A 17,038-nucleotide genomic window follows, 5' to 3' on the forward strand; every position below is an offset into this window, starting at 1 on the left:
CAGCCCGGCCTCGCGACCTCGGCCTCAACGGCCAGCGACGCAACGACGCGCATCACGTGACGCCCTAAACGCGGGAAACGCGAACAACGTGAAGATGTCACAACACAAATGCGATGACGTCATCACGCTCTCCACAGGACTGCGAACTCAGTCCTCGTGAAGTCCCCGCTGGGACAAGACCTACACCACGGTGCTCCTACAGTCAGCCATCTTACCTGCTATCTTACCTGCTGTAATTAGCCTGTTCCTGTAAATAAACAACTTATTTATAGTTCGTCGAAGTCAAACTCTCTTATTTAGTGGCGATCTACACGAACCGCTACATTGGTGACCCAACGACGTGAGTACGGGAGTTCATCAATTCCTACACTACAATTGGTGACCCCGTATCCGTGAACGATTTTCACGGTAGCAACGCGCAGCCTGACCCTCGTCTTCACAGAGGTACAGCACGCCCAACGGCAACCGTCGGCCACCTACGCTACATTGGTGACTCAACGACGTGAGTACGGGAGCTCATCAATTCCAACGCTACAATTGGTGAACCCATATCCGTGAACGATTTTCACGGTAGCAACGCGTGCCTGAACCTCGTCTTTCCACAAGACGACCAACGCACAACCGACGAACAACCACGGAACAGCAACCGCCTCACTCCGCCAAAGGCGACCCCGTCTTTGCGAACGTATTCGCAAGGTAAGCGCAGCCTGGAGCAGAACCCGTTTGACACGGACAAACCTCAACCGGACCCCGTTCGTTTTTTTTTGTGAACAATTTTCACAAAAGAAGCACGCCATGGAAGCACCAGCCGTTTTGCTGTCGCTACCGCAATCCAGGGAGCCACAGTCCCCCTCGTGCTTTATAAAGGTAGAAGCCCCGTTCGATGAGAACATCGATGCGGCGCCGACCACGCACTTGCTTACGGTCCCCGTACTCCTCTTTCCTACCGCCACACGGATCGTCCGCCTCTACGTCCAAAGCAACAGCAAGTATACATCTCTCCAAGCGCGGGGTACAGCATGTTCGGGCCCACAAAATCGGAGCGCGCCCTGCGGGGATACCACGAGGACTCACCCCCGCGAAACACGAGGACCCACTCCTCGCGCACGAGGACCCATCCCTCACGAACCACGAGGACCCACCCCTCGCTAACCACGAGGACCCATCCCTCATGAAAAACGACGACTCCTTCTCCGCCGACGATGCACCAGCCCTTCAGCCTGCTGGTTGTGTTACCTACTACACGATTCAGTGTGAACAAAAGCGTGCCGCCCTCCCAGCTGTTTTCTCCTAAATCTATAACAGTTGCAAGTGTTGCCGCCCTCCAGGCAGAGTTAACCCCTCCTGAAAGCAACAACAACCTGGACCGTTGCCGCCCTTTCTCCAGTTTTCCCTTTAACAAACGCAAACATCTACTGAAGCTGCACACATTGAGGACGGGTCCAACGGGCATCCTGCGGCCGCGATCAGCCACGTGAAAGTTGCTAGCCTTACCGATCACAGGTTAACGCAGTAACTCTTCACCCTCTGTTGTGTTAACATCGTAGCACTATGGCACGCACCGTTCTGCGTGTTCCAGCCTCCTGAAGGTTTCGCTCACCTGTCGGCGCGTTCACTCACCTCGCCTGTCAAGTCCTTCTGGAACGTTCGTTTGGCGTTCTTGCAGAGTTCGTTATAACAAGGACTTGTTCCAACATCAACAGAGTCATCGCCCGCGTCCGCCCTACCTGCCCGTCACTCTGACAAGGCCTGCTGTTTCGCACATCTCCACGGTCCTTCGCCGGACGGATACACTTTATTCGCCATGACTCGCGTACGGATCCGCTCACGAGCAGTATCTTTGGACCTCGCTCGCCAAGTCGAGACAGCACGACCGCCGAGACCACCAGCTCGTCAGACCATCTCATCCTTGGACTTTCGTTAAAGCGAATTCTGGGGGGGCCCATGTGGCGGTACCATCGGTTGTACCTTACATAAAGACACATAATTCCCTTTAACTTACCTTACTGTATGTTTAACTTACCTTTTGGGGCCGTTGCCCTTTTAACTTACCTGTTGGGGCCATTGCCCCTTTAAGCCGCGCCCTAGCGTGCTGACGTCACGTCACGTACGACGTGACGTGCGTGCGGTGGCTGCCGGCCTGACTCGGCCTTCCAGGACGGCCGCCGGCACAGCCCGGCCTAGCCTCAACGGCCAGCTGACAGGAGCGACGCGATCTTCCGCTCCCGCGGCAAGCACCGGCACAGCCCGGCCTCGCGACCTCGGCCTCAACGGCCAGCGACGCAACGACGCGCATCACGTGACGCCCTAAGCGCGGGAAACGCGAACAACGTGATGACATCACAACACAAACGCGATGACGTCATCACGCTCTCCACAGGACTGCGAACTCAGTCCTCGTGGAGTCCCCGCTGGGACAAGACCTACACCACGGTGCTCCTACAGTCAGCCATCTTACCTGCTGTAATTAGCCTGTTCCTGTAAATAAACAACTTATTTATAGTTCGTCGAAGTCAAACTCTCTTATTTAGTGGCGATCTACGCGAACCGCTACACTACGAACATTTGTATGAAATTGCTTTGTTCGCTGTTTTAACACAGGCAGTAGCCCACACAGAGTAAATGGGTTAACATGTCTATTAAAAAAGGGGTCAAAGGAATTTCATGCTAACGTGTTAAAGAGTTTGTATGCTAATACTCGCACTGGGAAATCCCAAGGCCCTGAAAGCGTAAAAGATTAGCCGTCCAATTGAACCTCCTCCTACCTACAGAGTGGGCTCAACCTGCACTGTCATTGATTCTGTCCATGAAAAGGAACTGAGGAAAATGTTCGAGGGTATCAACCAATGATCCCTGTAAGCTGCGCTTTGCTCTGCACGGCCTGTTTCTTTCAATGCGCGGTCCCTTTAAATTTCTGCGCATACGCGGTACTTACAATGTAAAAGCCAGTGAGCGGCCTGCGTGGGACCATATAGTTTACCGTGCGGCCGTGCGCAGCTTAGCGAGAACCTTGGTATCAACCCTACATTTTGCTGGAATCCACACTGCATTCCATGGATACACTCCCACAGTCTCAGCCGGACTGGGGCCACAGCGTCCCACAGAACAGCTGACTATCTGTGCCATAGTTTTTCCTTATAACCTTCAATCCTCTACGGAGTCAGCTATTTTAATCTTTCTTGTTATGCTTTTATTTTATAAGTTTCTTTTTCCCTCTGTATGTTATCTTGGAGTTAGTGCCAACCTGCCCCTCCCCCTCCCCCTCCCCCTCTGTTAATGCGGGCAGCCATCTTGTCTGCCCATCAGGTGGGCTGAGTCCCCAAGTGAACATAGTGCGAAAGAACAAAAACAAATCAAGTTGGGCCTTTTCCACATCCTTATGTTCCTGTGTATGTGAAAGTTTAAGCTTAAAAAACACATGTTTCAAATATAGATTGGATAGTATTTGAATGTCTTCATAGTTCTGTTGTTCACCATTTACATAAAAGATTTGGAGTCGGAAATCGGAAGTACAATTTCAAAATTTGCGAGCGACACCAAATTGGGGAGTGCAGTTAGTACAGAGGAGGACTGTGACAAAATACAGGAAGACATTAATACATTTGCAGAATGGGCGTGTAATTGGCAAATGAACTTCAATATAGAGAAGTGTGAGGTGGTGCATTTTGGTAGGAAGAATAAGGAGGCCACGTACTCCTTGGAAATAAGTGTTCAAATGGAATAGAGGAGCCGAGGGATCTGGAGGGTACAGATACACAAATCACTAAAAGTGGCGACGCAGGTTAATAAGGCCATAAAAAAAGCAAACAAAGCACTGGGCTCATTTCTAGAGGGGTTGAATTGGAAAGCAGAGAAGTTATGTTAAACTTGTATAGAACATTGGTTAGACCACACTTGGAGTACTGCGAACAGTTCTGGTCTCCAGATTATAAATAGGATATAGAGGCACTGGAGAGGGTGCAAAAAAGACTTGCTGGAATGATACCAGAAATGAGAGGTTATACCTATCAGGAAAGATTGAACAAGATGGGGCTCTTTTATCTAGGAAAGAGAAGACTGAGGGGTGACCTGATGGAGGACTTTAAGATTATGCAAGGGTTTGATCGGGTAGACATATAGAAGATGTTTCCACTTGCGAGGGAGACCAGAACTAGGGGCCATAAATATAAGATAGTCACGAATTAAACCCAATAGGAAACTCAGGAGAAACTTCTTTACCCAGAGAGTGGTTAGAAAGTAGAATTTACTACCACGAGGAGCAGTTGAGGCGAATAGCAGAGATGCATTTAAGGGGAAGCTAGATAAGCACATGAGGGAGAAAGGAATAGAAGGATATGTTGATCGGGTGAGATGAAGAAGACCAACAACAACTTTTTTTTTCGCTTATGGGATGTGGGCATCACTGGCAAGGCCAGCATTTATTGCCCATCCCTAAATGCCCTTGAGAAGGTGGTGGTGAGCCGCCGCCTTGAACCGCTGCAGTCCGTGTGGTGAAGGTACTCCCAGAGTGCTGCTAGGGAGGGAGTTCCAGGATTTTGATCCAGCGACGATGAAGGAATGGCAATATATTTCCAAGTCAGGATGGTGTGTGACTTGGAGGGGAACTTGGAGGTGGTGGTGTTCCCATGCGTCTGCTGCCCTTGTCCTTCTAGGTGGTAGAGGTCACGGGTTTGGGAGGTGCTGCCGAAGGAGCCTTGGCGAGTTGCTGCAGTATATCTTGTAGATGGTACACACTGCAGCCACGGTGCGCTGGTGGTGGAGGGAGTGAATGTTTAAGGTGGTGGATGGGGTGCCAATCAAGCGGGCTGCTTTGTCGTGAATGGTGTCGAGCTTCTTGAGTGTTGTTGGAGCTGCACTCATCCAGGCAAGTGGAGAGTATTGCATCACACTCCTGACTTGTGCCTTTTAAATAATGGAAAGGCTTTGGGGAGTCAGGAGGTGAGTCACTCGCCGCAGAATACCCAGCCTCTGACCTGCTCTTGTAGCCACAGTGTTTATGTGGCTGGTCCAGTTACGTTTCTGGTCAATGGTGACCCCCAGGATGTTGATGGTGGGGGTTTCGGTGATGGCAATGCCGTTGAATCTCAAGGGGTGTTGGTTAGACTCCCACTTGTTGGAGATAGGCATTGCCTGGCACTTGTGTGGCGCGAATGTTACCTGCCACTTATCAGCCCAAGCCTGAATGTCATCTAAGTCTTGCTGCATTCGGGCATGGACTGCTTCATTATCTGTGGAGTTGTGAATGGCACTGAACACTGCAATCATCAGCGAACATCCCCACTTCTGACCTTATGATGGAGGGGAAGTCATTGATGAAGCAGCTGGAGATGGTTGGGCCTAGGACACTGCCCTGTGGAACTCCTGCAGTGATGTCCTGGGGCTGCGATGATTGGCCTCCAACAACCACAACCATCTTCCTTTGTGCTAGGTATGACTCCAGCCAGTGGAGAGTTTTCCCTCTGATTCCATTGACTTCAATTTTACTAGGGCTCCTTGATGCCACACTCGGTCAAATGCTGCCTTGATGTCAAGGACAGTCACTCTCACTTCACCTCTGGAATTCATCTCTTTTGTCCATGTTTGGACCAAGGCTGCTATGAGGTTGGGAGCCGAGTGGTCTTGGCGGAACCCAAACTGAGCATCGGTGAGCAGGTTATTGGTGAGTAAGTGCCGCTTGATAGCACTGTCAACGACACCTTCCATCACTTTGCTGATGATTGAGAGTAGACTGATGGGGCGGTAATTGGCCAGATTGGATTTGTCCTGCTTTTTGTGGACAGGACATACCTGGGCAGTTTTTCACATTGTCGGATAGATGCCAGTGTTGTAGCCGTACTGGAACAGCTTGGCTAGAGGTGGGGCTAGTTCTGGAGCACAAGTCTTCAGCACAATAGCCGGGATGTTGTCAGGGCCCATAGCCTTTGCTGTATCCAGTGCGCTCAGCTGTTACTTGATATCACGTGGAGTGAATTGAATTGGCTGAAGACTGGCTTCTGTGATGGTGGGGACCTCAGGAGGAGGCCGATATGGATCATTCACTCGGCACTTCTGGCAAACGCTTCAGCCATGTCTTTTGCACGGGGATATTCATGGTGCCTCCTCCTCCTGTTAGTTGTTTAATTGTCCACCACTATTCACAACTGCATGAGGCAGCACTGCAGAGCTTTGATCTGATCCGTTGGTTGTGGGATCGCTTAACTCTGTCTATAGCATGCTGCTTCCGTTGTTTAGCATGCCTGTAGCCCTGTGTTGCAGCTTCCCCAAGTTGGCACCTCAGTATTACGTACGCCTGGTGCTTGCATTTATATAGCGCCTTTAATGTAATAAAACGTCCAAAGTTGCTTCACAGGAGCGTTAACAGACAAAATTTGAAGCCGAGGAGAAATTAGGACAGATCGCCAAAAGCTTGGTCAAAGAGGTAGGTTTTAAGGAGCGTCTTAAAGGAGGAGAGAGACGTAGAGAAGCGGAGAGGTTTAGGGAGGGAATTCCAGAGCTTGGGGCCTAGGCAGCTGAAGGCATGGCCACAAATGGTGGTGTGATTAAATTCGGAGATGCGCAAGATGCCAGAATAGGAGGAGCGCAGATTAATGTGCCCTTTATTTTTTTTTGGGTGCGCGGTCCCTTTAAGGGGCTGCACGGCCCATGCACAATACTGCGCATGCGCGGTTTTTCCCATTTAAATGCCAGTGAGCCAACTGCGCGGGAGCTGCAGAGCGCTGTGCAGCCGCACAGCTTAAAGGGAACATTTGCACAGAGATCTCGGAGGGTGTAGGGCTGGAGGAGGTTACAGAGATAAGGAGGGGCGAGGCCATGGAGGGATTGGAAAACAAGGAAGAGAATTTTTACATTGAGGCGTTGCCGAACTGGGAGCCAATGTAGGTCAGTGAGCACAAGGGTTGGCTTAAGAAAACTACTAGGCACTTGGTCTAAGCGTTAAACAAAGCTTTAATCAACTGTTTTACAACATGGAAGTCTAGTTGTGTCCTTCACTAGTTCCTGTTAAGAATGTCCTGCACAAGCTGGGCCCGTGCCCGAGTATTTATACTCTCCCTGGATAGCGCCACCCGCAGGCCGCTCAGTATTATTTCATAAGTCTTTCTTTCATGAATGACTGATTCATGTCAGGGGTGATGGGCAATGTTCCCGCTAAGTGGCTGCACAGCGGTCTGGAGGTCCCCCGTGGGCCGCTCACTGCCTTCTACAGGGAAGAAACCATGCATGCGCAAAAATTTGAATGGCCACACACCCAGCTAAGGGGACCGCGCATTAAAAAAAATTAGGGGGAGTCATTGGTGATCGGTAAACGGGAGTTTTATTGAGCTAAAGTTTATGGAGAGTGCAAGATGGGAGGCTGGCCAGGCGAGCATTGGAATAGTCATGTCTAGAGGTAACAAAGAGGATGGATGAGGGCCTCAGCAGCAGATGAGCTGAGGCAGGGCCGGAGTCGGGCGATGTTACAGAGGTGGAAGTAGGCGGTCCCAGTGATGGAGCGGTTATGTAGTCGGAACTCACTACGGGGTCAAATACGACACTAAGGTTGTGAATGGTTTGGCTCAGCCTCAGACAGTGACCAGGGAGAGGGATGGAGTCGGTGGCTAGTGAATGGAGTTGGCGCGGACCGAAGAGAATGCCGTCGTTCTTTCCAATATTTAGTTGGAGGAAACTCTACATGCAAAGGGTGGTAGAAGTTTGGAACTCTCTTCCTCAAATGGCAGTTGATGCTGGGTCAATTGTTAATTTTAAATCTGAGATTGATAGCTTTCTGTTAACCAAAGGTATTAAGGGATATGAGGCAAAGGTGGGTATATGGAGTTAGGTCACAGATCAGCCATGATCTCATTGAATGGCAAAACAGGCTCAAGGGGCCAGTAGCCTACTCCTGTTCCTATGTTGGGTCAAATGGCCTGTTTCTGTGCTGTAAATACTATGTAAAACTATGTAATTCTTTATTCAATTCAATTCAATTTTATTTGTCATATAGGCAGCAAACGTGTGTACTGCACAATGAAATGTTGATTTTTACGAGTCCTCCCAACATTGGAATAAATATGGCATAGCACTGATAAAAATACTAATAGAAATACAGTAATAATAAATAAAAACAACAATAATAAATAATAATAAATTATTCGTTCATGAGTCTTATGGCCTGGGGGTAGAAGCTGTTTCGAAACCTGCTGGTACGAGACCGTATGCTTCGGTATCTCTTACCGGACGGGAGCAGGGCGAAGAGGTTGTGGCTGGGGTGACTCGCGTCTTTGATGATTCTCAGGGCCTTCCCCCGGCACCTCTCGGGGTAGATATCCTGGACAGCAGGTAGTTTAATTCCTATAGTACGTTGTGCAGCTTTCACCACCATCTGTAGAGCCTTGCGGTCTGTGGCGGTGCAGTTGCCATACCAGGTAGTGATGCAGCCGGACAGGATACTCTCGATGGTGCACCGGTAGAAGTTGGTGAGAATCTGGGGGGCCATTCCAAATTTCTTCAGTCTCCTGAGGAAGAACAGGCGTTGGCATGCCTTCTTGGTTACAACGTCGATGTGATGGGACCACGTTAAGTCCTCCGTAATGAATACACCCAGGAATTTGAAGCTGCTGACCCTCTCATTACCCTATAATAGTAGGGTTTATATTACATGACTAAACAATGGTTTGTTTTCCAGGAAATTATGAAAGAGGAAGCAGCATGTGACCCCGTTGCCATGGAGAGTGAGGATATGCTGTTCCTGTTGTACACATCGGGGAGCACTGGAAAGCCGAAGGGAGTGGTTCACACACAGGCTGGGTACTTGCTGTACACTGCTGTCACCCACAGGGTAAGCAATGGAGGAATAAAATGCTGGAATTCTGAAATCAGGACAGAAAATGCAGGAAACACATGGCCGGTCAGTCAGTGTGCATAAAGAGAAAAGACAGGTTAATGGTTGAGGTGTGTACCCTTCGTCAATGGGAAATCATTAGTGGTCTACCTGGCCAAGTTAGCCTTTCAGTTCCTCCTTTAAGGCTTTAAGATCACATCACAATCTCTAATAATTAAGTAACAACCATTTGAAGAGGTCAGAGGCCTAGACTTTGGCCCTGGTATGTAGAAGAGCTGGTAACCCTGGACTGCACCGAATTAATAATCTCAAAAACAATGCTAGATGAGTACTGAAACATACTAAAAATCTACATAGGCACAGGTTGTTAACTCAAAGTACTTCTCTCACTGTCAGCTTGGCCTTACACTAATGCTGCTCTGCATCAGTTGAGATTTTAAACTGAGGTCCAGGCTGCCTGTCCAGGGATATATGAAAGATTCCCTTGGCTCTTTTGGTCATTCATATCATTGCTGTGTGAGAATTAGCTACGTAGAAAACAACAGTGACTAGACGCCAAAAAAGTCCACTGGCTACAATGTCCTGAGGATCTAAAGGCCGAAATAAATGCAAGTCCTTTCTTTATTAGAGCATTGATCTGATGGGACAATTCGCAATCTCAATGGGGGTGATCCCAGCTTTAGTGTCCGTCTCATTGCAAACATCCCAATTTCGCTCATCAAAATTAAAATGAGTTAATGCCTGCATTAAAATACCTGAAAGAGGACAAACCCATTAAATGTTCATTCGCTGAGATCACAAACAGGAATTTCTGAGCTTCAGCCAGGGCCTGCAATAGAGACAGTGGGCAGGGTGTAGGGTGGGCGGTGTTGTGTATGTAATATGTGTGCTACTTTGAACCTATGGACAGGACTGCACTACTTGTTGGGCGTAGTGATACGCAGTACCACTCCTGGCCATAGGGGTATAAATAGTACTGTGGGTACTGATCCCCCTCAGTTCCCGCCTGTGGGCATGAAGTAAAGACCTATGTATAGTCCCTACCTCCAACCAGTAAAGACCTGTTTGAGTTATACGTTTAAGTCTTTGTGTTAATTGTTCAATACAATACACATACTTAACACTGGCGACGAGTCGGTTCGAACCCTGCGGCAGTTATTCCACGGCGGCTTCGTCCAAAGACAGGACGTTGAAGAGAGGTTCCAATCCTCAACACCCCACTGAAAACTGAAGGGCAGCAGAAATCCTGACAGCTTCCAGCGACTGGAAGCGACAGGCATTAGGACCCTGAAGCCTCCATAACCTCGTGGGTAAGCCAGAGCCCGGGAGGGCGCGAGCGGGTAAGCCAGAGCCCAGGAGGGAGCGAGCAAGAGCCGCCGAGCGGGTGAGCCAGAGGCCGGGAGCCGCTTCAAGCGGGAGGCGCTTAGCGGGCCAGCGATCGCACCGGTGATAAGGGCTGAGAACCGTTTCGGGCGGGTGGCGCACCAGCGATCGCACAGGAGATAAGAGCCGCAGTCGGGCTGAAAGTCAGCGACGAGAAGTGCGGGAAAACCGCCATTGAAGTGGGCGGGGAGAGCGAGAAGCGCGGGGAAAGCTGCCATTTTTCGCGGGAAAACCGCTGGGGAAGAAGGCAGAAGCGGGAAAACCGCCATTTTGTGGGCGGAGGACGACGGCAAGAGCGGGAAGCCGCCATCTTGGATAACAGTAAAAAAAAAAAAATCTGAGAAATTGCAAATCTGATAAAGTACTACAATGCCTAAACACGGGAATATTAGCAACTTTGATAGTGACATCGAAGATTGGGCCATATATGTTGAACGAGTTAAAAATTATTGTAAGGCCAATAAAATTCGTGAGGCTGATAAAGCACTAACATTATTAAATTTAATGGGTGCGAAGACATACGGGCAATTGAAACACCTGTTATCACCAGATGAACCGGCGGATAAGACGTTCGATGAGATTGTTACTGTCCTGAAAGATCATCTAAACCCCACGCCGCTGATGCTAGCGGAACGATTTAAATTTTACGACAGAAGGCAGCTACAGCATGAAAGCAATGCTGATTATTTGCTGGAATTGCGTAAATTAGCGAAATATTGCCAGTTTGGAACGGGACTGACAGAGGCACTTCGAGACAAATTTGTGTGTGGTTTATTTAAACAGGATACACAAAAGCGACTGCTCGAGGAGAATGAGCTGACGCTTGAGAAGGCGGTCACTATGGCAGCAGCACACGAAGCCGCAGCGAGAGGCACGGCAGTAATGCAGCTACGGTCACCGGAGCTCAGTGCACACAAATTGGGTGTGAGTTCTGGCAAATGTTATCGTTGTGGAAAGACAACGCATGATCAGAACCAGTGTTGGTTTAAAAACCAAGAATGTAGAACTTGTGGTAGGCTTGGACATATAGCTAGAGTATGCAGGTCAGGGAAGAAGACCAGCAACAAGAAGTCACCGCAAGGAAAATACGCAAAGGTACACAAGGTGACCGAACAGGAGTCCGATTCAGACGCTAGCAGTAATGAACTGGCTAGCTTAAGCTGTAATGAACTGGCTAGCTTAAGAGTACTCAACGCTGGTAAGGGTGCAGACCTCCAGACAATTTGGGTCACTCTTCAGATAGAAGGAGTCCAAGTAAAACTGGAATTGGACACTGGATCGGCATTGACGGTCATAAATAAGAAAGATTACGGAAAGTTATTCCAACATATTCCCCTACAGGATACGGGGATTATATTGAAAACATACACGGGGCAAAGAGTGTACCCCATCGGGAAAATAGAGGTTGCAGTGGTCCACAAGGGCGAAGACAGTCAAATAATGGACTTATATGTGATATCTGAAGGAGGTCCTCCACTACTAGGACGGGAGTGGATTAGGAAAATGAATATGGACTGGCATTTCCTACAAACAATAACGAGTGAGAACTCGGTGAAGATAGTCGGCCCAGACTCTGGAACGGATGATGGTAAGCCCAACTCAGGTGCAAAAGACAAAGTTTCAGCACAGAATTCCACTGAGCAACAACAACATAGTTTAACTGTGGATTCTGAGTCTGGCAAGTCTACTGATGTGCCCATTTCTGAGGGACACCGGGCTCGAACTCAACTCCATTTCAAACTACAACAGCAATTAGAACAAATGCTTCGCCGTTTTGAGCAAGAGCTGAATGCAACGAAAGAGTTCTTTGATATAGAGTTGGAGAATCTGGAAAGACAACAGAAGCAGCTGATGGAGAAAATGGAGCAGGAGCACACAAAACGTCTGATGTCAGAGGAGTTAACGGTCAGCCAACTCCTGCATATGCTGAAGGACAGGACTCTGAAATGGGAAAAACTTGAACATGAACTTCAATATTCAAACGAAAGGGGTTCGGAGCTCTCAAAGGTTATTGGAAGAGCTGAGGTGGCAACACAGACTGAGATGACTGCAACAGAGCAGCCCTTGGATGTCAAAAGTACGCTGACTCACGTCAACGTAGAACAACAGACCGCTGAAACAGCTGCTCCGGTAGAGGGATTGCATAGTCCGATCAATCAATCTCCAAAGGAAGTTGAAGTATTAAAATCACAAATGAGGTCACTAGTAAACGACTTGCTGAAAGCCCAGAAAAAGCTGGATGCAGAGGTACACATGAAGAAGTCTCTTCAGGAAAGATGTCTGGATTTGGAACAAGAGCTGGCTAACGTCCAGCTGGGTATGGAGGAAATAGACGACCCTCTCACTGGTCTAGCTCAGGACGACACCGAATATTACGATGTCCTGTCCTGCCCAGCTTGTAACTTCGACTCCCAAAGTGCAGAAATCATGGAGGAGCACCAAAAGTCTACGGAACATCGGGAGAAGCTGGCTCTACGACGGAAACAGGAGGAAGAGAAGGAGGAACTGCGCATGCAGCTGGCAGCTGTGGCAGCTGACAATGGAGCCCAGAGAGTCTCCAAGAAGCAGAAAAGGAAAAGTAAAAACAGAAGATGACCCATCTGAACCATTATCGCCTCTACCAGATCACACACGTGGTCCCTCCGAACGGAGCCAATTCAGTTCGGAAGTTCAAACTGTTAAATCCATGGAAGGACTATTGAATGAGTCACTCCAGCAACGTGAACCGACTACACCACAGAGATTGAATCTGTGAACTGTTTTCCGCAGAGACTGAATCTGTGATCTGTTTTGACATGAAGTTATATATGTATATATGTTATTACGTTATGTTAAATGGGGAGATGACTGTAAAGCTAGGAAGGGAGGAATGTTGTGTATGTAATATGTGTGCTACTTTGAACCTATGGACAGGACTGCACTACTTGTTGGGCGTAGTGATACGCAGTACCACTCCTGGCCATAGGGGTATAAATAGTACTGTGGGTACTGATCCCCCTCAGTTCCCGCCTGTGGGCATGAAGTAAAGACCTATGTATAGTCCCTACCTCCAACCAGTAAAGACCTGTTTGAGTTATACGTTTAAGTCTTTGTGTTAATTGTTCAATACAATACACATACTTAACAGGCGGGGTGTGGAGTGGGCGGTGTGCGGAGTGGGCGGGGCGCGGAGCGGGCGGGGCGCGGAGCGGCAGGGTGCATGGCGGGCGGGGTGTGGAATGAGCGGCGTGTACGGTGGGCGGGGTGTACGGTGGGCGGGGTGGGCGGGGTGCGGAGTGGGCAGTGTGCGGAGTGGGCGGCTGATCCACAACCGGCATTTTATCTTCTGTGCTGAAAGTGAGGTAGAGCGCTTATTGGGGTGGGACTTCAACCTGCCACTCTGACCCTGCCGTAACCCTGACCCCCGCCGTACCCCTGACCCCCGCCGTACCCCTGACCACTGCTGCACCTGAGGAGGTGGCCAGCCAGTTAACAGGGTGGAAGAACCCCCGAAGAGGAACAGAGAAAATTTATTTAGGCTTCGAACTAGACCATGACCTAAATTAATTAGTTGTTGGGGCCGTTGTGGAGGGCGAGGAGCCCACAACTAGGCCCTCACCCTCCGGGCAACGAGTTAGGGTGTTTGCCACTGCTGCCCCAGGGACCACTGGCACGGTTTACATTTACCTGCAATGGCGGGGCGGGGAATTGAAGTCGGGGTGGGACGAGGAGTGTGAGAGAGAGAGAGAGAGGAAAACAAGCGACAGAGTGACGGGGAGAAATAAAGTGAGAAAGTGGTGATGTGATAGAGACTGAGGCCAAGAGATAAGTGAGAAAGATTGAGAGAGAGATAGAGAGAGATAGAGAGAGATTAAGATAGAGAGCGAGCTAGGGAGTTAGAGATAAAGTGAGATGAAGAAAGGGCATGGATGTGCTAGGGGAAGAAAGCAAATGAGAAAGAGAGTAAGAGAGGAGATGAAGTAAGAGATGGGAATGTGCTGTTAGTGAATCTGTAGCCACATGGCCTCAATTATGTGAGATACGATACGAGAGAGAGGGGGGAGGGGAATTTAAAAAAATAATTTGTTCATGGGATCTGGGCGTTGCTGACAAGGCCAACATTTATTGCCATTATTCGAGCTGCTTTTATAAGTAGTTATCAAGCAGCCAAGAGGTGAATTCTGGAAAAATCCCGACATTCTTTTCTGGATTTATAGCAACTGTAAGGACCCACAGTCACCCGCGTGACAAATCAGGCGTGGTGCAGCTGCAAGCTCCCACGGGCTGAGCGCTTTCTAAGTGCTGTTTCTACCATGGTGCTTCTGAGTTCGAGGGTTGGGCGGCTGGGAACTCTGCCAGCCATTGGATGGGGAAGGTGCTTGAACTCAGCGTTCTGAGTAACTGCAGCAGATGTAGGAGCCCTGCGCACAAACTCGTTAACCCTTTCAGGACCGGACTAGATGGCTGTTTTATCCTTGCGAGTGAAATGACATTGCTCGGCCGCGAAACTCAAGAACGTGTCAGTGTCGGAAATGTGATGACCTCACTGTAGTTGCTGACGACAAAATAAACAATTTGAGATCGCACAAAGCAGATGGGCTGAGAAGGACAGGGAGCAATTGTTTTGATTTCTTTTTGGGTTCAATAAAGACTCATTTCTGAAAGAGAATGTTGTTTAATCTAAAGTCTTGTTCAAGACTTTCTACAGCTTTTTACAGAACACACTATGCTGTGATGCATCTAGAATGAAACTGAAAGTAAAACTCCTCTGGACTGCTTGTCTCTCACATGACCTCTGCTGGTCAGGCACAAGTAATCAAAAACACAGACAAATATGCTGTAAGGCATAAGTAATCAAACACAGACAAATATCATCACTATTTGCTGATATCATTACAGCAATGACGTCATAGTCACAGAGGATGTCATTTGTGACTTTGGTCAGGATAGTCTATGACATAGGCAGATGTCGGACTGGAGGGATTCAAACTGGGATCTGGGTGGCAACAGAACGCTCCAGGACCTTACATAAGTCACAAGCATGGGGGGTGAAAGAAGAGAGGAAAGAGCTTGCATTTATATAGCACCTTTCACAACCTCAGGACACCCCAAAGCGCTTTACAGCCAATTAAAGTACTTTGAAGGATAGCAAAATACTGCAGATGTTGGAAATCCGAAATAACAACAGAAAATGCTGGAAAAACTCAGCAGGTCAGGCAACATCCGTGGAGAGAAATTTGAGTTGACGTTTCGGGTTGGACCCTTCTTCAAAACTTCTCTCCACGGATGTTGCCTGACCTGCTGAGTTTTTCCAGCATTTTCTGTTGTTATAAAGTACTTTGAAGTTTAGGAAAATGCATCAGTGAATTTGCACACAGCAAGATTCCACGAGCAGCACTGAGATAAATGATCAGATAATCTGTTTTAGTGATGTGGATTGAGGAATAGACATTGAACAGGAGACGAGGAACGCCCCAGCTCTTCAAGTAGAACCATGGGATCTTTTACATCCACCCGAGAGGGCAGACGGGGCCTCGGTTTAACGTCTTATCCCAAAGATGGCACCTCCGATAGTGCAGCACTCCCTCAGTACCGCACTGGGAGTGTCAGTCTAGATTACATGCCTCAAGTCTCTGGAATGGGACTTGAACCAACAACCTTCTGACTCATAGGTGAGAGTGCTACCCACTGAGCCAAGGCCGACTCTCTTTTAAGCATTAATATATACCGGAGCTGGAATACGAGCACCTCGGTTCAGCTTCTTAATTGCAATGATGTGAAGCGATCAGAAGGTTATTTATAGAAAGGAGAAATGGTTTGAGTTAATCATCTAGAATTTTAACCATGCTCTGCGGCTTTTAAGCCCATCTATGTTTTATTTGATCATGCTTTATTGCCTTGTTTGTCCTCTTTATCCTTCCTCTTTACATGGGAGGCACCATTCCCCCAGTTAGTGGCATAGATGCATTTAAGGGGAAGTACATGCGGGAGAAAGGAATGGAAGGATACGCTGATAGGGTGAGATGAAGTAGGGGTGGGAGGAGGCTCGTGCGGAGCATAAACACCAGCATGGAGCAGTAGGGCCGAATGGCCTGTTTCTGTGCTGTAAATAGTATGTAGAGGGGCAAGGAGGCAAACAAAATCAATACCTGCCTGTAGGGAGTGGACGGAAACAGCTCGGGATGGTGGTGAAGCGAGTGGCTCATTGATCTTTCCTCTTTTTAAGAGGAAGTGTCAAAGCTTTTGCTCCATGCTTTCCCCCTGGGACGGGCAAGATTAAAAGGTTGCAAGTGAGGCCCACCCCTCGCTGCGGTTTAACCCTCACCCCCTCGGTCATATTCCAAGTGTTTCTCCCATCTCCTGGAAACATGCTTACTGCAGCCCTCCGACACTGAAGAGCAACAGTACGAACGGGCCGGTGGGTAACTGCGCATCACGCGGTGCGGTACTGAGCCACAGAGACCAGGAAGATCTCGTGTTTGACTCTCAGTCTGTTCTGAGTTAGATGTTCTCTGCCAGCAAAGATTAAAAGGATGGAAAGAAAGAAAGACTTGTGTTTTTCCAGCGCCTTTCATGTCCTCGGGACGTCCCAAAGTGCTTTACAGCCAATGAAGTACTTTTGAAGTGTAGTCACTGTTGTAATGTAGGAAATGCAGCAGACAATTTGCGCACAGCAAGATCCCACAAACAGCAATATGATAATGACCAACAAATCTGATTTAGTGATGTTGGTTGAGGGATGAATATTGGACAGGATACCGGGGATAACGCCCCTACTCTTCTTTGAAATAGTGCCGGGGGATCTTTCACATCCACTCGAGAGAGCAGACGGGGCCTCGGTTTAACGTCTCATCCGAA

General features: G+C 48.6%; 1 protein-coding gene across 2 annotated transcripts in view; it reads left to right on the plus strand.

The window, feature by feature from the left end:
- The window catches only part of LOC147109092 (acetyl-coenzyme A synthetase 2-like, mitochondrial), an 83,924-nt gene that overhangs the window by 26,613 nt on the left and 40,273 nt on the right, over positions 1-17,038 (plus strand). For both annotated transcript variants that reach the window (XM_086002700.1, XM_086002699.1), the window contains exon 5: positions 8,663-8,815. In XM_086002700.1, the coding sequence (XP_085858826.1) occupies positions 8,663-8,815 (153 nt within the window). The remainder of the gene's footprint in view (positions 1-8,662; positions 8,816-17,038) is intronic.

The sequence above is a fragment of the Somniosus microcephalus genome, chromosome 12 (assembly GCF_052327205.1).
Source record: "Somniosus microcephalus isolate GS21.2 chromosome 12, FLI_Smic_1.0, whole genome shotgun sequence".
Classification (NCBI taxonomy): domain Eukaryota; kingdom Metazoa; phylum Chordata; class Chondrichthyes; order Squaliformes; family Somniosidae; genus Somniosus; species Somniosus microcephalus.